Raw genomic sequence first — 26,303 nt, 5'->3', positions numbered from 1 at the left:
ATAGTTGTATTCTTGGGTGTGTAAACAAATCCACATGTCCCCTTGCGCACTCACCATTCTTTCCTCTGACCCCACTGTGCCCCCCACCCAGCCCCCAACCACTCCAGGAGGCCTTTCCAGAGCTCTTTAGCAGAAGGAAATGAGCAGAGGGGGGAACCCCTCCCAGGCTGGCTCTAGACCAGAGACACGTGCTCCAGCCATCTAGACAGCCATGTTCAGGCAGGAACTGTGTATGCACTCTCTAAAGATGCATGCAGATACACAGTAATAGCCAAATCCAAGGAACCCAATCTGTTCCCTGAATGCCACAGACAGAAAAGAGAACTGTGGTTCTCCTGGAATTATCGTTGAACTGGCTTCATAAAAAACCATACATCAAAAAAATAAATAAATAAAAAATAAGCAAAGAAAAAAGGCCAACAAAAACCCTTATTTCATCAATCCAAAAGGTAAGGTTGAAAAATAAAGATCGAAGATTTCCCTTCCAATCCCTACACAGAACACGCTTGACTGAAACTAGCCACAGCTTGATTGTACTTATAAACCATTTCCAGTGTCACCAGCAACGCCCACAGTCCACTCAGCAATGATGATCATTTTAGACCCGCAGGTGGGAACGGGGTGCATCTGCCCCCCAGCCTCCACTTAGACTCACCGCTTCTCTAACAACAACCAACGGCCTAGATTTTTATACAAATGTATTTCACATTGCTCATGACTTTGCAGTCAGATTCATCAGTCTGACTTGATCTTAAACAAGTAAAAAAGGGGCCTTTTATGCAAAATTTAACTTAACAAATTAAAATATCAATCAGCTCATTTTATTTGTAAAAGTTATAATAGATGTGAATCCGTGTTTTAAAAAGTGGCAAGAATAGCATAACTTCAAAGCTACCTGGCTGAGGGACCTTTATACTGGTATTTTGGTCCACAGCTAGGCCCCTCTAACTAGTAGGCAGAAATACCAGTCCATCTTTGTAAGGATTTGTTTTGAATTATGAATGGTCTTGAGCACAGCTACTTTGAATAAAATGTCACCTAAGTTCAGGATAACCTGTGCATAACCTCTTCATGCCTCCGTTTTCTCATCAGTAAAATTGGCGTATGAGGGGTGAAGGAGGTAATCCACGTGAAATGCTTAACACATGGCCTGGCCTACACTAAACACTGCTTCCTTAGCTATTCCTAATTTTTTAATGTTTATTTATTTTTGAGAGAGAACTGAGCATGAGCAGGGGAGGGCAGAGAGAGAAAGAGACACAGAATCAGAAGCAGGCTCCAGGCTCTGAGCTGTCAGCACAGAGCCTGACGCGGGGCTTGAACCCACGAACAGTGAGATCTTGACCTGAGCCAAAGTCAGCCACTTAACAGACTGAGCCACCCAGGCGCCCCTGTAACTGTTTTTAAAGTTGATGGTATGCACACTGTCTTCCTCTCAACTGGGTCTCCTGATACCTCCTCTTCAGGGCGCTGATTCTACTTCAGTGCTCTGTAGCTTCAAATCCAAGACTAGCAAACTCAAATCGCTTCTGGCACTTCCAGGTAACAAAATGATTGAAGCCAGTCAGGCACATCTGTGTCAGAACTCCGGAGCATGTGCTACGCTGCCTACAGCCAGGGAATCTGATGTCCTTTGCGATTTTTGAAGGCCCAGTGTCCCAAATCTTCAGATTTTAAGAGGGATACAAGCAACTGAACCAGATTTGCATGGAAACTCTCCTGAATAGCTTTCACCCCAATTGTATAGTCAGGGCCACAAAAAAACACATCAGGCTGTACTCTGAGGTCACTCTCGGCTGTCTCCTAAGAGGTCAAGCTACTCAGGGCACCTGGGTGGCTCAGTTGGTTGAGGATCTGACTTTTGATCTTGGCTCAGGTTAAGATCTCACGGTTTGTGAGTTTCTAGCCCTGTGTCGGGCTCGGCACTGACAGTGTGCAGCCTGCTTGAAATTCTCTCTCTCTCTGCCCTCACCCCACTCGTGCTCTCGCTCTCAAAATAAGTCAAGCTACTTTGTGGTAGCTCCTGGGCTACAGGCGGGCACCTCCCCCATCTCTCTTCACAGGGCTCAGAAGCATCCTGTCAAAAGGCACAGCCTTGTCCTTCAGCACCATCCCCATTCCACATGTCTCCTCCACTCCTCCCATGTTGACCCTGGACGGGATCCTTCCTCTCTCCACCATGAGACACTCTACATGGAGAACTCGATGTGTAAAAGCTTGAGAAGAAATACACGAGACCAGGCCCCTTCTTCAGCTTGGAAAAACAGCCAAGCCCCTCATCACAGTAGGGACCATAATAGCTCAAATCTTCTGGCTACAAATGGGTCCGGTTTATAGTTGGGTGACAACAGCCAGGGCAATCAACTTGCCATTTTTCTAGTCAGCTGTGGGTAGAAGAGGTGAAGGCTATACATACTCCCAGGGGCATTTTTCTGGGTGCTGTGTGTTCGGCACATATTTTAATACACACGTGATGGGGACAGAGAGCAGGGCAGCCCTGTGGCTGGACACTTTACGTCCGATATTGACAAAGGCACCACTGAGAAAGGGGCCCCATCGGGTCATTTGGGGTGTGGTGAGGGAATTGTCAACCACTGCAACAAAGGCAGTAGCTCTAAAATTGAACTTGTCCTATTTAAAAAGAAAAGCAAAGGTGCCTGGGTGGCTCCGTCAGTTAAGCGTCCGACACTTGATCTTGACTCAGGTCATGATCTCACAGTTAGTTAATCCAAGTGCTGCATCAGGCTCTGCACTGACAATGTGGGGCCTGCCTGGGATTCTCTCTCCTCTCTCTGCCTCTCTCCTGCTCAAGTAAACTTAAAAAAAAAAGCAAATATAAAAAAGAAGTCTTCAGACTGCTATATGCAGGTATACCATAAGAAAGTCTAGAGAGGAAAACTGGAAGAGGTATGATCTTTGCCAAGTTTTGTTCTTTAAAAAACAAACAAACAAACAAACAAAAAACTAAGGATAAATTAAGCCAAAATGTTATTTTCCATTTGGTTCTAACAAGGACTGAGAGAAGAGAACCATAAAAATCCTTTTCAAGGGCGAGTAACTTAAATCCAGAGGAAGAAAGCAAACTGGGATTATTGCTTTAGACTTTCTCAGTCTTCCTTGTCCAGGGGTATATAATCTTCAAGGATACCTTGTAGGACCCACTATTGTCACTTAATTCCCCACTGTACGGGGCGCCTGGGTGGGTCAGTCAGTTGGACGCCCAACTTTTGGCTCAGGTCATGATCTCACAGTTCTTGGGTGCACGCTTGGCATCGGGCTCTGTGCTGACAGCTCAGAGGCTGAAGCCTGCTTCAAAAATCTGTCTCCCTCTCTCTCTGCCGCTGCCCTGCTCCTCCTCTGTCTCTCTCTCTAAAAAATAAACAAACATAAAAAATAAATAAAATCCAACTGTACACTCTTCATAAGACATCTCGACAAGATAAAGGCAACTGTGCAAAGCTTTCTCCAAGAGTTTCCAGAAAATGTTACTCTGCAAAGGTCACACTGTTGCCAGTCCCATCCTTTATCTGAAACTGAACAACAGAGCAAGCTTTCCGGGTGATGATGAACAGCTCATAAACATAAAAAGTGCATTTGAATCTTTATACATTCATTCTAACTTCATCCAGATTGACCTAAAGAAATTATTTTCAATAATGGAGGTACTTTAGAGAAAAAAGTAGGAAACTCTGTGCAAACTGTCACTTATTATCTTGGTATCTTGCTTGTTATCTGTCTCATTGGTTAAGAGCAAACCTAGCTATTTCCTTCCTCCTAGTATCTCTAGTTAAAGACTGATGTAACCAAATGAGGGGAAAATAGGAAATAGGCTTTTGGTGGGCAGTAACATGAGCCGTGGCCAAGCTACCATGTTCCACTTCCCAAAGTTTCAGTATCTGACCAGACAAATCAGAAGAATCAAAACACCGGACAGTCCAGACAAATATATCTGTAAGGCAAGGAAGCCTTTCAACGAACCTCAAGTTATTCATTCAAATGTTTTCGGTTATTCCATTTGTACATGGAGACTCACTTCTGCCTTCCTCGTTTGTTCTAAATCCACACTAGGGGTGCCTGGGTGGCTCAGTCGGTTAAGCATCCAGCTTCAACTCAGGTCATGATCTCACAGCTCCTGGGTTCGAGCCCCGTGTCAGGCTCTATGCTGACAGCTCAGAGTCTGGAGCCTCCTCTGATTCTGTGTCTCCCTCTCTCTCTCTGCCCTTTTCCCACTCGAGAATCTCTCCCTCAAAAACAATAAATAAACATAAAAAAAAGAAAGAAAGAAAAAAATGCCTCTACCTGAACCTATGTACCCAGAACACTGCTACACAAAACCTCCCCTTCAGTTTAGAGCAATGATCGTCATGCCCCTCGTGCATTAATTTTTTTGAAATGTGAGCGCTTCCGTAATTCTGGAAAAGAAAAGCAAGAATGTAGAGCCGACTCTTGGTTGCTCTGGTGATGTGGATCTACCAAGCCCTTCAGGTCATGGGAGAGCATCATGCCCATGAAGACTAGAATGTACCATCTTCACTTGAAAACCTGTCCCCAGGCAGATCTTTCCATCAGTGCCCTTGTTGGTCTCAGGAATTTGGCCCCAGCTATGGGATCATTCAAACCATCAACAACTACTCCGACTCTAGAACATTCGATTTAGTTCTCCTAGCTCAGCAATGACAGTTTTACCGATGCCAAAGCCCCCTGAGATTCTTACATTAAAGAGAAAGGCTCCCACCCAGACCCCAGAAATATGCACACATGTACACACACAGAAGTCTCCATAAAATCACAGGGGATTCGCAGCCTTGTAAAGTCTAACTGCACTAGATCAAGAGTCTATTACAGGGAATCCTGCACTTCATGCATGAACTAGAGTGAATCATCCTCCCCGGAGAAGCTATAGAAGCTATTGAAACTCTGCAAGGCCAAGAATTTAAGAAACTATTGTCATTCCTTTCTGAATTGTGGTTAATTCCTCTCCTTGGAGAGGATTCAGCCAGGGCTCTGCAATTAAGCACTGTAAACAGGCCGGGAACATCGACATATCAATACAGGCCGTTTGGGTTTGGAAAGGCGGCCCTTCCCCCAGGCCTGGCTCTTGGCCAGCAGGGTGACGGCTGAGTGACAGGGCTACGTGCGCTGCGTGAGGGTGGCAGCCAGCCCACACCGGAGCACACCGCAGGGCAGACTGCGGAGGGAACCGGCTCAGGACAGCCCTCCCCCAGCACTACTCCAGTCACCAGAGAAATGTTTTGAATACGGCCTTCCTTGCACTTATGAAATCAGCCACAGTCAGCCAGACTCAGGGTGAAGGACATTAAGACGGGCGTTTAGCCATATCCTTTCTGATGCCTTTCCCCATATAGTAACTGCTGCCATTTCCTGAGGACCTATGTCGCCAGGTGGCACTTGGGGGTGGCGCCTTACACATACCATCCCATTTAATTTCCCGATTATGGGGAAGGCGAGCAACAGCTGTCCTCCCGAGTCACAAGGCTCACCAAGCTCTCAGAAGTCATTAACCCTGGAAGTTATCATGGGAACCTAGAAGTTATCTTTGTTGTCTAGAAAAACAAATTCATGAGTAATCCCTGAGGCAATATGGGGGTAGGGACTCACAATATTTAACTTCTTTTGATGTGAGAAATAGCCTTATCAGGAAAACAAAACTTTACCTGCGGCTCTCTGAAGTCTTTGAAAACATGTGTGGTTGCAGGATTGTAGGAAAATTAAGTGTGGCTGTCCTTAAATTCGTTATCTGTAATGAATCCTAAGATATTTCAGGGAATCCATGGTAACTCAAATATAACTGTTCAGACAAGACTTTATAAATGGGTAATAGAAAAAAAAAATAGTTACCAGTCAAAACACATCATGAAAAATGCCTTGAAACAATATTGTTAAGCTAAGAAAAACCAGGAAAACACTTTCTCTGCAATTCCCAATGAATTTTCAGAGTATTAACAACGGACACTGCAACTGTGCTGGAAAAAATAAAAGCCAAAGAACTTTCTAGGGAACTAGATCTTATATTTACGTGTGCATTTCAGCAGCTGGGAATATATATCTCCTCAATGAAAGAAAGGACACACAGCCAATCAGTTAGAAGGAGAACTCATGAAATTCAGGAGACACATCCGCTTACGGAACAAACCTTTGTAGAGAGCCCTTCCCAGGTGCCAGCCTGGCGTTGTTTGAGCGCCACAAACAATCCCGCGTTCCATATTCACAAAAACCCCACAAGGCAGGGACCGTCATTATCTCCGTTTTACACATAGGAAACTGAGGCACAAGGTTGGGTAACTTCCCTCTTCGAACCCCATTAGTCTGGTTAAAGAGAGTGAGGCCTTCCTCATCAAGTCATGCTTTATCTGCACAGCTTACCTAACATCCAACATTAACCAATTCATCTGTTTTTGAGGGACAAAAGATCAGTTCTACTGGAAGCATTTGAAGCCCTTCTTACCCTTGTCTATCACTTTTTCCGTAATCCTAGAAAACTGTAAAATGCAAAAAAAAAAAAAAATCACAAAAATATGAAAAAGCAGTGTGCTTGGTATGGAGTCTGGGAACCAAAGCTCCAAGGTGGTGGAGGGTGGGCGGCAGTGAACAAACAGCAGAGCCATGGAAACTGACTCTGAATCTTGCCTCAAAGTACCGGCTGTCCACACGGCCTTTGCTTCAGTTACTCCCACTGGAGGACAAGTTCACTCCCAGTCTAAACTCCGTGAAGCCCCAGCAGGGCCCACCTCTACTTTGGATGCACTGCTCAACAACTCGCCCCCATCATCCCCAGGCCCAGTTCTAAGGGAGGAAATCAGCCTCTCCAGACCTTTTCTTGTTAGCTTACGTCAGCACCAGCCAAGGTTTCCAGACTTGTTCCCAAATCAAGGGCACACCTAGGTGGCTCAGTCGGTTAAGCCTCCAACTTCGGCTGAAGTCATGATCTCACATTTGTGGGTTCGAGCCCCACGTCAGGCTCTGTGCTAACAGCGCAGAGTCTGGAACCTGCTTCAGATTCTGTATCTCCCTGTCTCTCTGCCACTCCCCCTCTCATGTTCTGTCTCTATCTGTCTCAAAAATAAATAAAAAAAATTAGTAAACATTAAAAACAGTTATTTAAGAAAAAATTTTAGGGGTTCCTGGGTGGCTCAGGTGGTTGAATATCAACTCGGTTTTAGCTCAAGTCATGATCCCAGGTTCATGACAGACATGAGGCTCTGTCCTTAAATGTGGAGCCTACTTAAGAGACTCTTTCTCTCTACCCCCCTGCCCCTCTCCCTCACTTGCACGAGTTCTCTCACTCTCAAAAATGCAAATGAAAACACTTAAAGAATTAAAAATATATTTACAAAAATTTTAAAGCAAATACAAAAATGTATTTGTAAAAGGAGCGGCACCTGGTAAACTCAGAGGATTCCCAGGGATGAGGTGAATTTTCCTTCCTCATGGCCAAAGCTTGTTTAGGAGACAAACCCACTACTACCCTGTAACCTGGAACTCACTGTATACAGAACTTCCTAAAATCATGTTGATTAGAATACAATGGACACACATCTGCTGAGGCTTAGAGGAGGGTGAGATCTAGGAGGAGGAACTTAGAGGAGTAGAAAGTAAAAGGCTCCTCTGAGAATAAAGTATAAACTATTTTAGGAGTGGCAAGGGGACTAGAAATAAAGGAGTGCCTGGCTCTGAATTTGGGGGGCAGGAGTCATGAATTTAATTGCCCCCATGCTCTCCTGAGATATATACAAGCCCCATTTTACAAACAAAGAAATCGAGTCGGAAACCAAAAGTAACTCCTAGAACATTATAGAACTAAGCATGACCTTTCCACCACGAAACACTGCTTCTAAAATATCAGGAAACATGTGTTAACTGAAAACAGGTGCTCTCACTTCCAGAGCGGCTGCTTCCACTCCATGGTAAAGCGACAAGGAGGATCCTCAGAGGGCTGTCATGACTTACCAAATACAGGCTCGAACCTTGAACCGGGGAAATCAAGGAAGGGCTCCAAACGCAAGCAGTGAGGAGAAGCTACTACTTCAAGCTACTCTCCAACCTCCTCCCAGGCACAGCTTTGATTCCCCTCGAGCTGGACTGGGTTGTCCGCTTTCCCCTCCCTCAGGCCCAAGGGCTCCTCGGCGTGGGCTTCCCAGATCTCCCACGGGGCGGCCACCTGCCGCGAGAGGCCGGCGCCCACCTCAGGCTTCTGAGTGGCGTCCGCAGGTAGCACAGAGGAGTTAGCACGTAAGCAAGGCAACCTGGGCCTCCAGCCTGCGCTCATCCCAAACCACCAGGATTCTTTCCGCTTCCTCCTCGTGCCTTCAGCTCACCCTTCTCACAAGACTGTTGGACACAGGAGGGACAGCCACACTGCTCTTACTCCCAAAGATTCCTCCTTCCACCGCCATTTAATGTTAGCAGGAGGGAACCAGTTCCCAATTTTGCTCCCATTCTGGCTCTAGAAAATGTAACTTAACTTATACAAATACTAGAAAACAATGTGTGAACATGTTAACATGTGGTGGCTTCTTCTCAAAAATGTCCCCCCAAAAACTACACATGCTTGTATGTTCTAGTTTTAGCAATGAATTAGCTCAGATCTGATCCAATGGCTGCACTTGGAGTTTCTTACTAACAAAGTGTCACAAGATATACCACCACCCCTATTTGGCCGCCCCTTACTAATTTTCCTCAGTGCTTCTCAGACTTTAGCATGTGTGAGAATCACCTGGAGGACTCGGAGTCTCTGATTCACTAGGTTTAGGGGGAGGCCCAAGAACTTGCATTTATGTAGCAAATTTCCAGATAATCATGAGGCGCCCAGTCCAAGCACGTGTTGAGAACCACAGCGAGTCTGTGGCAAAACCAAGAGATTTTGTGCAGCACCTCACCTGGATGCTAAAAGGTAAAGCGTAATTAGGCACTAGGGAATCTGGGGCGGGGGGTCGGTAGGTAGGCAGGAGGCGGCGCCTGAGCAGGAAGTTAGGAGTTCCTCAGGCAGCTTCTGGCACAAGCGCGGTGTGATGCCTAAAGCTGGCAGGAAACATTCCAATTGGAACTCTGTAGCATTGTTGAGGATTACTGTCAGGTCTGCGCTGGAGTGTGACTGCTGGGAGGAGTCTTCTTCCGGATGCAAATAAGAGGCTCTGAGAGCACCTATTTGCCCTCTCGGATGGAAATTTCATCTCAATTTTCATTTAATTCCTCGTGATCCTCCAGGTAGTTAAATATTATTGTATCCATGTCCTGGAGGAGGATAGTAAGGCTCAGAAAACTGACTCGCCCAAGATCACAAAACTGGCCAAGCTTTTCAGACTTGTTTCAAAGTTGGAAGATAAATGACCAATTAAGAAAAAAACTTAGGGGCACCTGGGTGGCTCAAGCCAGTGAGCATCAGACTCTAGATTTCGGCTCAGGTCACTGAAATAAAACGTAAAATGCCCATCCTGGGGCCTAGTGGTAGCTTCCAACAAAACTATTAAACTATAAAAATAAAAATCCATCTCATTCATCTAGAAGTGGAAAGTGAGGTCCTAAGGTACCACTTCCCAGAGCCAGGATCAGAAGCCAGGGCTCCAACCTCACAGTCCTGGGTTTTCTTGCTTCTCTGAGCCGGACCCCTATGTATGAGCCGCAAGGATCTGGGTGTGACTTGGATACTTTACTTCCTGGAGCCAAGAAGAAAATTTCAGAACTGAAGGAAAAAAAAAAACCAAAAAAACCTTAGAAAGCCAAAGTCCTTTCGTTGAGATGCTCCTTCATAGCACGTTAATATAATATAATAAATATCTAATATTTATTTTATTTATATATTTTTATATAATAAAATATTTAAGCACTTTGACATGAAATTAGGGGCCACACGGCAAAATCTTTTTTTCTCACCTAACAAAATATTTATAGCTTTTTTAACACCCTGACATCCTTTGAAATAAAAGTTTCTTTTGAAGATGAAATTAAGTCAAACACCTATGAATTTTAACAGACTATGTATCAAGTTTGAGTCTCTGCCTTGAAGGAATTAATAAGTAAACGGAGGGCAACAGAGGGCAGGATAAGCAAGTAAGTAGGCAAATAAATACATGTATGGATGCATGCATGTAGTGGGAGGCATGGCCTGAGCTACCCATAGAGCTCTAGGCTGCAGAAGGGAAGACTTCACGGAAAAGGCATTAAAATGGATTCTGAAGAGTTCAAGACAATAGGGAAGCTCACTGGGCCTGGCAGATCCGCTTGGAGCATTTCCGGGACTGGCAGGGAAGGTAGTTGGTCAGCAGGAGTTTATGGGTAAAAGGGTCAGATGAGGTCACACGTGGAGGGCCTTAAATGACATGGTAAGAAATTCACAGCACATACAGTGGATAATGGGGTGAGAGTGTGGTTGGGTTTTTTTTTTTTAAAGCATGTAGACTACATGATTGGTGTTGGGTTTTATACTACTTAATTCTGGCAAAATTGCATTAAAATGGATCACAGGGAGAATGAGAAACAAAGGCAGGTGAGCTGTGGTTAAAATAAGTCTCTTGAAAATAATTCCCACCTCAGGGATTTCTACTATGAAAGCAAAACAAAATTTTGCTAAAAGAAAAAAATAAAAAAGACAAATCTTGAGGTTCCACAGTGACCCTAAAACAAAACAAAGATTAAAAACCAAAACAGTACAAAATCGCCCCCAATATTTTATGTTTTAAAAAGATTTTGTAGGGCGCCTGGGTGGCTCGGGCGGTTAAGCATACGGCTTCGGCTCAGGTCATGATCTCACGGTTCGTGGGTTCGAGCCCTGCGTTGGGCTCTGTACCGACAGCTAGCTCAGAGCCTGGAGCCTGCTTCAGATTCTGTATCTCCCTCTCTTTCTGACCCTCCACTGCTCGCACTGTCTCTCTCTGTCTCTCAAAAATAAATTTTAAAAAATTAAAAAAATTTTTTAAATATTAAAAATAAAAAGATTTTGCTGAGGGACACCTCGCTGGCTGGCTCAGTCCGTACAGCACGTGACACCTGATCTTGGGGTTGTGAGTTTGAGCCCCAAAATGGGGGTAAAGGTTATGTAAAAAATAAAATCTTACGGAAAAACATAAATAAAACGTTTTGTTTATCCCCTCCAATCATTCAAATTACCCTGCAAAACAGTGTAAATCCGAAAGAAGTCAATCCAAGCACACACAGACACACAAGACTCAGTGTCAAATCTGTGTGGGGTATGAAACTCTGAGTAACAGCCCCCCAGGTTTAACTAGAAAGATGAGATGGAAATAGGAGGGGACATGGAGGGAGGGGCACAAGCAGGTCTCCGTTCTGTGTGCGGTGTCCGGAGAACACAGCAACCTCCAGAGGTGTTCAGTCTGTCAAACAGCCATGTCCTTACTACTCCCACACAATGCTCAGAATCGTATCCTGAACACTTCAAAACAATGTCACGTCCCCCCTCGTAGAGCCCAAAAGAGATGTCCCTGACACCTGGAATTGAGTTTTTCATTTTGTTTTCTTCCCAGTGAAGAAATAATCAGGATGATTATCCTATTCTTTGAGTCTCTGTATCCCGGAACTGGTTTACATGGTAATAGTATTTGGCCTCATTTTGGAAGGAAAGACAGTATCTACTAGGAATTAGGCACCTGTATTCCAGAACTTGAGAAACACTGATCACTATTATCTCCCCTGCAGAATAAAAAACTGGCTTGGCCTAATAAGGAGGTGTACATAACAATATGGCACTGATGAAGGACACTCAGTAAGTAGGTACCGAATGAGGGAACCAAGTACAGGATCTGAAAGCCTGCATTACAAGACTCTAAACCACAGGTCTGGAGGCTGGGATTGGGTGGGGGAGGGGGTACAAAACATAACCCACAGTCACTGCCAGCTCACCAAAACCAGGAAAAGGAGTGAACCCACAGATCATTAACAAAAGAAGATACAAAATTAAGGCAAGTCCCATGTCGGTTTAAGATGGAAATAATCGCTGGAAACAGGGTATAAATTCTACGTATAATGAACCAAGCTAACTAATCTTGCTTGGCAAACAGACACAGGGCTCTGAATCCGGGCCAAATCAACGACTCCTGGCAATCTGCCAAAACCGAATTCCTTAGTCTGGCATCATAAACTGATTTGTCTGTCGCATTTACAATTCCAGTGCCTCTGGATTCCACTACCCGCTGGGCACCCCTGGCAGTTGCCCAGCAAAAGACATCCAAACTATCGTGATTGTCAGAACGGCAGTATTTGACAAACATTGGAGAAAAATGACACCCATTTCTTAGAGCACTATTAGTTAACAGCTACAAAGTGACACTACAAAGGAATTAGCAAATCCGTTGCTGTAATAATTAACAAAGAATTAATAACCCCTTCCAAAGCGCTAACCTGTAAGCTGCTCCTTGGTGCTAATAGACTTGGGTCAGAGTGTCACTTACTGTACCCAAGACCACAAAGGTGAGTCAGAAGAAGAGGTCTTACCAAACTGAGCAAACGTGGCCCACAGGCAAGGTCCTGAAGGGCACGATGCTCGAAGGGCCCAGAGATGCTTCTCAGACGTGCTCTGCTCCTTTGGGGTTAACTCCACCCCACTTTTAAGCTCCAGCAGAGAAATCTTCCATACATGGTGTGTTTTCAGAATGGGGTTGTAAAATGCAAGGCTGCTTGGTATTTACAAATTTGACATTTTTCTAGCCAGAATCAGGATTCAGGGAGGAAATTTACAAATCTGGCTTTAGCTGAGCAAGGTCAGAAAAGGGAAATAATTCATGACACCCAAAAAGTCGAATACACATCATTCTACTTAGACGTATTTATTAACTTAAAGTCATAATTATATTTAAAATTCCCAAATAACATGCTGATGCAGCTGAATTAACCTAACGACCCTGTCTCTTAGTCTACCTGACTCTGGAAGCAAGCCCCGCCAGGAGAGCCCCTCTGCAGAGCACCTTTGCTCAGGCCCATGACACACCCCCGTCCCTCCCCAAGGGCCCGCATAAGGTCTCATCTTTCCAAATATAAAAACACCTTACCTGTGGAGTGATTGATGGACTGCCTAGGCGTGATTTCTCATACCTCTTTAGCTCTAAAAACCCATACTATTAAAGTTCTGTGCATTTTGGGTCGCTTACTTTAAGTATATATTGTCACTTCTCATTTTAAGTAAATAGAGAAATTGCTGAGAGCCCAAAGAAGAAAAACAAGAATGACAAATCACTGGATGAGTGGGCTGTTTAACCAGAAAAAAGAGAAAGCAAAGTTGGTGACAACTATCTTGGCCCACTCTCTATTTTCAGTGTACTTCTTTAGGTAGTTTTATAATCACTCCCTACCTCCCTGTGCCCATCTATGTACAGGTCCACCTCAACACAAGACATTTAATGACTTGTGAAGAAAAAAAACCTCATAGCCCCTGATTTGCCACTGCACTGCAAGCAGATGAGGTGGTGGTGGAGGCGCCAGGCCCAAAACTGAGCAAAAGAAATTGTAATGTAAACACACACACACCCCTATTGTCTTTTCTTTGCTCCTAAATGTCATTCAACAAAATCGACCAGGAACATGATAAAAACTCACCCAATGGGGAAACTGCTTCACTGCCCCTGAGGCCGTATTTTATAAATTATTTCCTTGAATGAATACCCTTCCTCCAGGAGCTAAGTTATTTTTAAATACAAAACCTTTTCTAGAAATTCCTCACATCCTTACAAGAAGATATTCCAGTGCTTCAAACTCTGGGCCTCCTCCCCCTAAAGTGCCTTATTCACAGGCAGCCTTTTAAGATCCTAATTACAGAGACACCACACGCGGTGTCTAGTCCTCAAACACCATATTCTAAGAACGGGACCTTTTACGGGCCCTGGCGACCACGGCTCACATGATTCTACATGTCCCACTACCACCCTCAACCCAGGCTGTTAGGTCCCCTGGGCCAAACCATCAGACTTTACTCTAGAGAATGTAAACAGGGATTCTAGAACGTTAGTCAAGTCTCTGTTGATCTAGACTGAGGCTGAGGTGGCCACTGTGGGGCCGCCATCTTGAGCCACACGCATGGAGAAGCCCCCAAAGCTAGATGGTAAGTAGACTGGGGAAGAAGTCCAGAGTGAAGCAAAGACAAAGGCCGTAACGCTCCAGAGAAAAGAACTAACAAACCAGCTGTTCTTAGGACTTTCTGGTTCCTAGTTCATGACTCTGGTCTTCTGTGAACCCTGATGGTGTTTCTGAGGCTCGGGTCCTGAGACATATCCTGATTTGTGAAGTATTTGATCCCATTTTTATTTAAAGTAGCTTTCAACCATGATAATAAGCCCCCTTGAAAAGAAGATATTCCTGACATCACATGAGAAGGGTGGGCCATAACTGTTACTGCTCAGCAGCAGATGGACAAACCCACCACCTGCAACACATCTTTTATTCCTAACTTATTGCTGTGTCATCGTTTGGACGGGCTCGGGACCGATCTATCTGCTCACAATACAGCTTCCTCCCCTGAGTGCATCGTCCAGAACTACTCCAGTCAGGATCCCAACAACCAACCTTGTTAACCAATACGTTAGCACAGCACTCCACACTTTCTTCTTCAATCTTTGGGGTTCATCTGTTTGCTGTTTTAGGCTTGAAAATCAGTTGTGAACTAGGGGATGCTACAATTCACCAGCACATGGGGATGGAAGCCCCGTGAGGCAGGGTCCATGCCTATTTACCTTTGTACCCTCCCCCACCCCCAGCCCCGCCCCGCACAGTACCCCATGCAGAGTGTACACCGGCTAAATAAATGAAGTGACAAAAAGTAGAAGCATTATAGTCAAGAACACAAACTCTGGAGTCCAACAGATCCAGGTTAGAATTCTAAATCTAAAAAAAAGAATTCTAAATCTTCCACTTACAAGCTTCGTAACATTTAGAGGGCACAGAATTCTGCTAAGAATTTTATGTACATTATCTTGTTTAATGCTTCTTCCCCCTGAAAGGCTTTAAGGTCTTATTATCCACCATTTTACATTTGGTGCAAATGAAGCAACTTACCTAAGGCCACAATGTTACTGGGCTCAAGCCTAAGCCCCTAACCCCTATCATAAACTGTTTCTTACGGCTCCCTTTGTGACCTTGGGGAAATGACTTAATCTCTCGGTGTGCTGAAGATTGCGGTTCTGAAGACTACATCAGATAGACTGTGTTTATAAAGTGCTTAGCACAGCGCCAGACAGGGCAAACCGCTCAATAAAAAGTAGTTCTTATTCTTAAAGTTACTAGTGAGCCTGCAGTGAGATGCTTCAAGCAGGAGAACATTTGGTTCTGTAAATTACACGTTCTCTGGAAAAGAGCCATTTTCAAGATCTAGTCCGCCAAAGCGAAAGGAGCAAATTATGACCAATATTTATCTTGGATACAGTCTAAATTCTCCAAAAGGGAGTAATAGATAAGAAATCTCCCGATAGCCTGAAAGCAATGACCCTGCTTGAAGTTAGGGGGCGTCATGCTGCTGTACATTTTCGGAATCAGCTTCCCTAGAGGGTCTCTAGCACCCTTGGATTGTTCTCCAACAAACTGGAGGAAGATAAATTCTGACTGGCAGGGAGAGGGAACCTTTTAGTATTTCTTTCCATACTCTTCCACAATTCCAATTTGAGGTCCAATATATATACCTCTATTTTACTCCCAAAGACTTTGCTTTTGCTTCACTGAGATAAAGGGCATTCCTGCATTATTCAATGAACTTTAAAAATCCAGGGGGGAAATGTATTTAATTAGGATGAATGGGTTAACAGACGTAACCCCAAGAAATATCTAAAAGAAATTGGTCTAAAATAAATGTACAAATTGGCAATTGTTGAAAATGGGTCCTACGAGCATAATTCATTATACTAGCCTCTCCGCATTATATACATGCTTGAAATTTTCCACAATAAAAGGTTACAAATAAATTTTCTGCCTTTTAAAAATTTAGTTTCTTCTGAAAACCTTCTTGGAAGATATGCAGCAGGAAACCGGGTCTATTTCACTAACCTTGGAAATGGCACCTAGTAAGGCACCCAGTTGAGGGAAGAGAAGAAAGTTAAATTAACTTGAAACTAATATAAATCACGTATTAACGGGCTGTTTTTCTACCTTGCTTTAAGAATGAACATCAAACAAGAGACCCAAGTCACAAAGCTAGGGAGAATTCTTTATACAAGCAAATCAAACTTTTTTATTTTTGACTGTAATAATTGTTTGCTCAATAATGGCTGACATTTGGTTCCAGTTGACCAGGGAATATCCCCGTCTAGAGGTGATTCTCCTAAAGGACAGGATGGAAGAGTTTGTGCCACAACAACCAAAGAAAAGCTGGAAATCTAGGTATGGACAAAAGATGAATTTTCTCTTTTCAATTCACAGTTACCTTCTGAAAGGGTTAGCTGAGAAGTTACTTGTTCTACCCAGAAGATAATATATAACTAAAGAATCTTATCTAAAGATCTTTCTTCTTCCTCACCCAGATGTACACAGTGTCTTTCACTCAATTTGGGTGAAGTCTAGCCTAAAACCCAACCACTGTTCTTTAAGTCAAAGCTAAATACAAATAACTTAACTTTGAAATATGTTAGTCATGTCTTTCTACCAATTAATTCTGACCTCCCTCATAACACATTATGTTCCTAGAATGCCGGGGGTAAAATTCTTAGCACCTGAGTTAAATGAAACTTTTAAAACGGATAAGAAGCCATCTGCTCTTCCAGATTAAAGCAACAAGCACTCGGGTGACACTGAGGCTAGCCCTTCCCCCCTCCCCATTCCCAGCCTGGTAAGCAAGGTCAGTCAGCGCAAAAAAACAAAGCTAACCAAGACAAACAGCTTTCTAATGCACACCAAAATGACAGATGAAGAGTAAAGAAACATCAGTCTTCTAGAGAGTCCAGGTAACTCTGGATTTTCCCCAAATCAAAATAAAATTTAGAAAGCAGCATTTTCTCCTAACATTTACTTTATTTGTGTCCAATTAACAGCAGTGATTTCACACATTCTATTCATGTCCTCCTGGCTTGAAAGGCATACAGCAATCTGCTTCTCCCCTAGTCTGTTCCCCCACTCCAACCCCTTCGTTTCTACACATTTCCAGTCTTCACCACTTGCCCTTTATTAAAAGTGTCCCCTACACCTATGAGACAAATGTGACAATAAGGGTATGTTTCACCAAAAGGTCAGTCTTAAAACTGGGATTATACTGCGTATGTTGTTAGAGAAGAGTGCACCTTCCCTCCTGGGAAGCATGCTTTGCCTCTCTGTGTTCAAGTTTTCTACAGTTCTGAGTGCCTCTTGACCAGTCCCCAAATTAAAGTGCAAATCACTCAGAACTGCCTCTGGAAAATGGCTGGATTATCATTTGTAGAAAAGACTGAGTAGACAGGACTACCCCAAAGTAATGTACATGGACCAGTATCATGGTGCCACACATTCCCTGTTCGTGCCAACCTACCTGCAAATGTTTCCAAGATAACTTACCACCCAGGGAGTCACTTTGGGTGGTGTGAACAAAAACATGGTTTCTTTCCAGAGGTACTTGCCTAGCTCTCTCCATCTCTTAATTAGTTCTGAGAGGATTTCTCCATCAATTGATAGTTAGGAAAGGGAAGGCGGTGTAGGGCTCAGGACCAAGAGAATTTTCCCAGCCAAGGAGATGATCCAATAGTGTCCTAGGTGCAACAAGCCAAGGGCTGCACTCGAAAGTGAAAGAGGAGCTTGACTCTTTCACAGGTCAGACTTTTACCACACCTGCCAAAATCCACAAACCAAACGCTACATTGCAAAATCACAACCACCTCCAGAATCCTTTAAGAGTGCTTTTGCAGGAAGACCCTCTGAACACAGTGAAGTACATTATTAGGGGGCTTTAAAGTAGACAGGGAATTATCAATAATTCACACCTGTCTCAGGTCATACACAATGTTCCTAATAACCTGACCCTCCTCCGGACCTTCGGGAACCTCCATGTATTAAAATCACACCCAAAACCCACAGCTTATCCGGTCCGTACGACCCACCAGAGCCATTATTTCAGTTAACAGAAGGTCAACGGAATTAAACACCTGAGTCCTTAGCATAGATTTTCGCTCCGTGGAGGTGTGGGGGAGGGGGAACCAGACCGACGTCTCGCTTCTTGGTTAAAAACTAAAGTTCACTTGCAGCCCTGCGAAGGCAACAGACAACGGGCCCCGAATATCCCGGGTCCCCGTGGGCTACAGCGGTGGCGGGGAGCCCGCGCGCGTCCTACCTTGGACCTTTCCTTGACGTAGTATTTGCCCAGCCGGCTCCCGCAGTACAGGACAAGCCTGTCAATGAGGGACAGGAGGAAGCTGATGGCCTCGCAGCCCTCCTCATTGCCCCCGATCCACGTGATTTGGTCTCCCCGCAGGTGCCGCTTGGAGACGCCGGCGCGGGGCCCAGCCAACTGGCCGTCCCGCAGGGCCCCGTTGCTGTGCAGCTGCTTGACGCGCTCCAGGATGCAATCGCCCACCACCTCGCCCAGGAAGTTGTCCAGGTAACAGAAGCCGACCTCGTGCAGACAGGGCACGATGTACTCCAGGGCGATTTTCTCCAAATCCAGACTCATGATGTGTCCCAAGGGCATCTCGCCCGCAGAGCCGGGCCCGGGGATCCCCAGCGTGCAAAGAGACCCGGAGCGACCGACGCGCGCGCGCAGCCGAGGCTCCAGGAGCGTGGCTCCGGGTTCAGCTACCTGCGGCTGCCACGGTCCCCGAGCAGCCGCCGCGCTAGGCGGAGGGGAAAGTTGCTCGAAACTCTGGAGGAGAGATCCCTTCAGAAGCCAGCGGGAGTTGCGCGCGCTTCCACGACCCAGCACCGGACTGGCCCAGAGAGGAGTCGGAGGGGCCCTTTTGGAGATGCGGAGCCACCACTGGAGCGGCCGCGGCCCCAGGCGGGGAGAAGCTGAGGTCCAGCCCCCAAGCCGGCCGACTAGGCGCGTCACCGGCCCCGCCCAGGCCCCGCCCCGGGACCGCCTCTGGGACAGCCCCTCCCCGGGCCAGTCACCCACTCCCAGTCTACCACTGGCCGGCGCCAGCCTTACTTGTTTGTGACTAGGGGAGGGGCTGGAGAACACAGGGAATTTTTAGAATGCTATCTATTTGCATATGTTTTGCATAAACTCCCATAACAAACTTGAAAACCTGGATCCCAACTCTTAAAATGTAAATAAAATGAGCACAGTTGACTGCCACGTTCTGGGCTAGTCACCTCTTGAACAGAGTAACAGCCCCACGAACAAATCTGTACATTAAACAGTGACCTCCTGCTTTACCTGGTGCCTTTCCTTATTCCCCTTTCCTCTGCTGTTTGACGAGGTCAGGAGGCTCAAGCTCCTGAGAGATTGGGAGAAATCGAGTTTTAACTAAAATTAACAAACATTTCCCTAATTCCTACTATGTGCAAAGCCCTGTGCCCTCTCAATGGGGGGCCGGGGAGGAGGAAGATTGGATGTGCACAATGAGAAAATGCTGGATATTATCTGATTGAACCCTGAAAATGCTGTGTTTTGCTTTGCTGGATATTTTCATCGACTTCTTTTTAAAGCTTCTTACTGAAATACGATATTCTGAAAGTCTGCCTTCAAAACTAATCACACGTTCATGTAACAGCCCTATAGGTAAATCCCCCCCCAAAAAATAGACTAAATTCTAGGTTTCCAATCTCACTTTTTCCACAAGAATCTACACCTACAAAGGAGGGACAGATACCCCTAGAGCACTTTTTAGTTGCCCAAAGATAAGCTGACTGCTTTATGGATTTTTCATTCCCTTTCCTACCAAACACCAGAGATCAGAATCAGGGGGAAAAGATTCGTAAATTGCATGCAAAATCATTTCCATATTTTAAATTTTACATTAGATCGCATTCAGGTTCTTCATTTAAGTAGAACAAAAGAACATACCGGCTTTATAGGCATTGTGTATTTTGTACAGAATCCTTTACAGCTTTTTCACTGTTCTGCTCCTTCCAGTAGCCCTTTCTCTCTCTGCGTGCTAGAGGCGAGATATGAAAGGAAGAAACATGAAATCCAGGCCGAGAACAAAGAGTAGGATAGGAAGATGCCGCTGGTACACGGCGGAAAGAAGCAGACAGGGGCACTTGGTGGACTAAGCACCAGAGGAATGTTCAGGAAGAGCAGTCCAGAAGAAACCTTTGGTGAAACTTCTATTTTATTGATGTTTTATTTATTATCCCTGCCAGGACGGGGATTAGTTGGCACTGTTCGCATGACCTTTCAACAGGAGCTGCACCAACTGGGGTAAAGGCTTGACTTGGCCGGCCTCGAGCTGTTGTGCAAATTTATTTCCACAGCAGCTCTGCCATGACAGGAGCCCATCATCCTGGGACCCCCAGCCTCTGGTACCAATTAGGTGCCTAATAATAGTTACTGGAAATCTGGTGTGCAACCTTGAGCCCTGGCAACCTCCACGAGGGTCCAGGGCATGTCTGCACTTGTCTGAAAGTTGCAGGAGAGGTCTATTGGCTTGAGGGCCTGGGGGACCCTCCCCAAAGAAAGGTCACTGTAAGAGTGTCCAGCAGATCAGCCTGGTCTGGAACAAAAACCTCAGAGGCCAGTGAAGGAGAGAGTAAGGCATTCTGTGCGGTATTGGTCTCTTGGCTTTATCTCCCAATCCAGCCATGGTAAGTGTTCAAATCCTGGGGGCAGGAAACCTGAAGTCAAAGCTGAAGGACTGTTCATTTGCAGCAAAGAGTGAAATGGATATGCATATCCAGTGATGGACAGGGAGGAAAGCCCTTTGCCTACTTCTGCTTGAACCATCCCCCCCCCACCGCCCCCCCCCACCTCCCGTGCCCCACCCTTAGCCAGGAACTGCTTTGACCCATTCAATGATCTCTACTCAGGGGGACATTATATATATAATGAGGAAACCAGGAGAAGTGTGGCCTGAGATGGCCTGAATATGGGCTCTGTTAGGCGGTGGCTTGTAGTTTTTGCAGATTTTAGTCAGTTGTAGACCTTAGAAGTAGATATTCCCCCCAAAAAAAGAAAGAAAGAAAGAAAGAAAGAAAGAAAGAAAGAAAGAAAGAAAGAAAAAAAAAAAAAAAAGAAAAATGACAGATAGTCCTTGGTCATTGGAGGAAATTTTTCTAGCTAAAGGTTCTTTCTAGATATACCTGACACTCATAGGAATAATTAGGAGGGAAGTTACAAAGAACTGAAATCTGTAGTAGCAGATGGAGGAAGTGGCAGTCAGCAAAATATGGAAAATCGCACACCTATCTCCCAGAATGAACACATTGACCCAGCACTTGAAATCCCAGGCCTGGGTAAATTTGGCTTAGTAGGTAAATGTTTCAATAGTATTAAGGTAAAGTTATAAACTAGAGCAACAGTCTATAAACAGGTTCTAGGGACTGATAGCCCTACACTATTCCAGATTATTCGGTTGCAAAATGTGGGCAGTTTAAAAGGGTATTATCCCTTGCCACCCTCCCTGCTTGGCAAGGGCACCTATTAAACAATGAAGCGCCTCCTGATCAACTTGGGGCTGCCAGCCCTGCACTTGGCAAAAGTGCCTGAGATACTGTGACTGGCAAAAAGCACAGTGTGTGATTACACAGAGGGGCACAGACAGGCTGGAGCCACGTGCAAGCTCAGAGTCCGACATCAGCGTGGCAAACCCCAAGCCAGACGTTCAAGTACATTTGTTTTAGTTATTATTTGTCCATTAATTTGTGGTGTTATAATATTAAAATATTTTCATGTTCATAACTAAAACAAATGAATCTTGCTGTCATTTAATTACAATACTGTCATCTTCCAGGGGACATCTGTGGTACAAATGCATCTGTTTTCAACCAAGTGGTGGAGTCAGGGAGAAAGCAGGATTGGGAATTTCTTTGCCTTAGAATTTGAACTCAAAGGGATCCTCGTGGTCACTTCATCCAGTGTCGTTTTCCTACAGATGAGAAAACAAAGGCCCGAAAGGACTGGACATTAATCAGGTAACTTTCCTATGTAAGGAGTCTCTGGTGAGTGGCAGGGGAAGCCTGGAGCACCTCTGGCTCCTCAACTAGAATAAAGAGAGCACTCTCTCATCCTGGGATGTAGTTGGGTTGTTTTTAAGGAGGTAAAATTGACCAAACATAATACTCTTTTAAAGTGAACAATGGGGGCACCTGGCTGGCTCAGTCGGTTGAGCAACAGACTTCGGCTCAGGTCATGATCTCACAGTTCGTGGGTTCGAGCCCCGCGTCAGGCTCTGTACTGACAGCTAGTTCAGAGCCTGGACCCTGCTTCGGATTCTGTTCCCTGCTCGCTCTTGCGCGAGCACTCTCTCTCTCTCTCTCTCTCTCTCTCTCTCTCTCTCTCTCTCTTTCTCTCTCAAAAATAAATAAAACATTAAAAAAAAAAAGAAAGTGAACAATGCAGCGGCACTTAGTACAGTCGTATGGTGTACAACCGCCATCTCTCTAACGCCAAAAATTTTCACTACTCCAAATGAAAACCCTGTACTCGCTAAGCAGTTACTCCCCAATTCCCACCTACCCCAAACCCTTGACAACCACTAATCTGTTTTCAATCTGGATATTCCCCATAAGTGGAATCATAGAAGATGTGATCTTTTGTGATGAACTTCTTTCCCTCGGCATGTTTTCCAGTTTCATCCATGTTATTCCATGTTATCAGTACTTCATTCCTTTCTATGGCTGAATAATATTCCATTGTATGGATATACCCCTTGTGTTTATCCATTCATAAGCTAATGGACATTTGGGTTGTTTCCACTTTGGGGTTGTTTTCGCAATGCTGTTAGAAGCATATGAGTGTAAGTATTTGGGTACCTGCTTGCAATTCTTTTGAAATTTCCACCAACTTCCAAGAACCCATACATGTAGGGTCATGTGGCAATCCTATGTTTAACTTTTTTGAGGAACCATCAAACTGTTTTCCACAGCAGCAGCACCATTTTACATTCCCACCAATAATATGGGAGAGTCCCATCATATCCTTTTTTATTTCTGATGGAGACTGGGGACATTTCTCCTGCGCCTTCAGTGTCCCACTGTGCCTGGGGCTCCCTCTCTCCTAGCTGCTACCCAAACACTCTCTTCTGTGTTTTTGCCATGCCATAACAAGAGGTTGGTCATTATATTTGGTTCACTTTAATGTGGGCAAGGGCTGTTCTATTTATTGATTTACCAAGCAAACAGTTGTGCAACATTTACCACATTCCAGGCACTGTGCTGAAGTGTTACATTACTTCTAATAATTCTGATGACCTCACCAAGCAATAGATACTGTTATTATTCTGCATCATGAAGCTGATGAAAATGAGACAGAGAGAGGCTAAGGAACTTGTCCAAGTCACACTGTAAGAGAGTACCACTGGACAAAATCAGAGAGATTCCATTGCAGTAAGATCGGGGGTAAAAAATCATCTTGAGCAACTTGCTTGGCATAGCAATGTTTTTGCCCTTAAGTACTCTCTTTTGTTATAACTCTTAATTATAACACTCTCACCTGCAATGACAATTTTAATTATCGGTTCCCTTACGGATACTCAGTGCAGAAGGGAGATAAGCAAAACTTAGCATCAATTAGTTAGTCGCCTACATTAAGAGTAATCTTCCAAACTACAAATTAGGAGTTGCTCCTTGCTCCATTCCAATTATGATCCAATGTTTCCAGAAATCCCACATAATTCCAGTGATAGACAGTCTGTTGCTGGTAGTCGTGTAGTCCTTGGTAATAAGCCACACTTCAGTCCACCGGGGTGCCTGGCTCACCCCTCAGGACACAGGAAGTACATTTAATTTAAATGAAGCTGGTGAAACAAGAGGGTGCCTGCGGGGAATTTATGCTTCAGCTCACTGCTATGAATTGGGTTTAGAGAAAGATGCATATGATTATGTCCCACTCCCTGTGAGTCAAGCCATCCTTTTCCTTTCCAGGTCTAGGGGGATGGAGAAGAAAGTGACTTTCTATATGGGTTTTTAATTGTTCTAACATATGGACAACCTTAGCCTCTCTCATTTGTTCTTTTGATAATTCAGGCCATGTGCAGATTCTGGGAAGTGTGAAATATCAGGAATCTTTATTAATATTTTCCAATTCAACTCTTGTTTAAGCTAAAAATGTTTTAAAAGCATTTGCTCTGGCTAAAAGCATGACACTGATCATAAAAATACGGCAGGGTCAAGTTCATATTATCATGGAATATTTTAAAGAATGTTTTATGCTAAATTTTATTAAAGCTTTTCTAAAAGCATTTTCATTCATTCAAATTTCACATCTTGATGTATTGTATTTTTTTATGTTTTGTTTTATAATAGTAGATTTACAGGAAAGCTTGTGAAGATTTATACAGTGTTCCCATATGCCCCATGTCCGGTTTCCACTATTAATTTCTAACTTAGTACAGCTATGGTATATTGTGACAATTTATGAACCAGTATTGATATATTATTTTTAACAAAAGTCCTTATTGTGTTCAAATTTCCTGTGTTTTTACCTAATGACCTTTTTCTTTTCTAGGATCCTGCTGAAACTGTACAGTGGTTGAAATAAGTTCACAGTGTTTTGGGGAAAATATAGACCAGGGCAGTCTTTTCAGCCCTTGAGCTCCTACGGAAACTTGCGCTCTTACAGAACATGTCTTCTTTCCATCCTATTCCAGCCCATTGCTGTGGCTGAGGCTTGTTGGCACCATTGGGAGACCATCTCTGCACAACCAGGAGTCCCTGGGGTTCAGATCACTAATCCTTCCTCTCTCACCCCTCTGCCAGGCTGTCAAAGGAGGGAAAGTTACAGGCTGCAGGGACTTGGGGCTCACTGTTCCCACAGACCTTGATTTTGTTCACATATTTACCTCCTCACTAACTCCACAGAAGGAGCCTGATTGGTCTAAGGCTGTGTGTCTCAAACCTTAGCATCCATCAGAATCCCCTGCCAAGCTGGCTAAAGCACAGATTACGGAGCCTCACCCCCAGGACCCAGTAGGTCTGGGTGAGGCTCAATAATCTGCATCTCTGACAGGTTCCCAGTAGCTGCTTCTGCCTGTCTAGGTCACGCTTTGAGATCCACGTGTCTAAGCCAATCAGTTCATGACATTCACCTGGCAATTGTTAGCCCAAGGGGTGAGCAGGTGACCTACACCAGCCTGATCCAGTGGTTCTCTGCCCTGGCTGTACATTAGACTTGCTTGAGAGCTCCTAAAAACTACCTCCAGCTGGGAAATTAATACTTTCTGCAATAAGGCCTAGGCATCCAGCAGCTTAAAAGTTAAAATGCATACTACATCATTATCACCATCGCCATCATAAATTAATAAGTAGTAATTAATAAAAATCAATCAGTTATAATGAAATAATAGCAGGGAATAAATAAATAAATAATAAAGCACCCCTGATGATCTTAATGGGTAGCAGTATTTGAACTGGAAAAAATTTATATTGGAAGATGTCTATTTTTCTCTATGCTAACACGTGGAGAAGACAAAGACAAACTGGCGGCCCAGTGGCCTCTGGCAGCCATCTCGTCACCATGAAGAGACCCAGCCTCAGGACGAAGCCAACACGGAGGAAGACAGAACAGAGTGTTGAAAGAACTTGGGACCTTGGTGACATCACTGAGCGGCTTATCTTACTGTTCCGGGAGTCTGTCCTACCTCTGGACTTCGAGTTATGCCAGAATGTGAGATAACACATTTTCTCATTTTAAAAGCCAATTCAAGTCACAGTTTTCAGCTATGAGTCCTCAGAAACGTTCTAACAGGTAACCCCAGGGAAATGGTCCCCCTGGAGCCGTAATAAAGAGCCTCTGCTCTTAAAGGACACATCAGCTCCGTGGCACCGCTTCTGTGCACTCCAGGGGACCAGTTTCTTTGTCAGAAATCTGACTCATGGAGACCAGACGGACGAGGCAAGTACAGTGTGCGGCTAAGCACCTCACCCTCTCCAGTTAACTCTGCGGTTAGTTCTGTTTCCTTCTCCCCAGCAGGGAGAAAAAGACCTGGCGTTTTACCTTCTGTTCAAAATAATTAGTTTTCTCTATCTACCTAAGCAAACAATCTCATAATAGTCAAATTGGAGGTTACAATTCTCCAATTCCTCTAATTGAAGAATTGGAGGTATTCTTCGTGAACTGTTTTCTTAAATTGCAAATTTGTTTTCAGGCAATAATTCCTTTTTTATATTTATAATAGGAAAAGGTTAATAAAACATAAATATTCAACACTGGGAGATAGTTGAAACAAAGGAAATGTCCAGCAAATACTTATTGCATAAATTTAGTGCAATAGGTTACAAACCGAATGTAGAGTAAG

General features: G+C 44.4%; 1 protein-coding gene and 1 long non-coding RNA gene across 2 annotated transcripts in view; one reads left to right on the top strand and one right to left on the bottom strand.

Moving 5' to 3' along the window:
* EGLN3 (egl-9 family hypoxia inducible factor 3) overlaps positions 1-18,919 on the bottom strand; it is a 29,229-nt gene extending 10,310 nt beyond the window's left edge. The window contains exon 1 of the mRNA XM_029951334.1: positions 18,242-18,919. Coding sequence (XP_029807194.1) covers positions 18,242-18,598 — 357 coding nt within the window. The 5' untranslated portion in view covers positions 18,599-18,919. The remainder of the gene's footprint in view (positions 1-18,241) is intronic.
* Positions 14,000-24,605, top strand: LOC115301443. The gene is made up of 5 exons (XR_003913118.1): positions 14,000-14,065; positions 16,235-16,329; positions 18,383-18,508; positions 21,942-21,981; positions 24,515-24,605. It is a non-coding gene; the product is annotated as an uncharacterized LOC115301443 (long non-coding RNA).
* Positions 24,606-26,303: the final 1,698 nt, after the last annotated feature.

The sequence above is a fragment of the Suricata suricatta genome, chromosome 9, assembly GCF_006229205.1.
Source record: "Suricata suricatta isolate VVHF042 chromosome 9, meerkat_22Aug2017_6uvM2_HiC, whole genome shotgun sequence".
Taxonomy (NCBI): Eukaryota; Metazoa; Chordata; class Mammalia; order Carnivora; family Herpestidae; genus Suricata; species Suricata suricatta.
The sequence above is the reverse complement of the archived record's forward strand: the minus strand, read 5'-3'. Positions and strand labels throughout refer to the sequence as shown.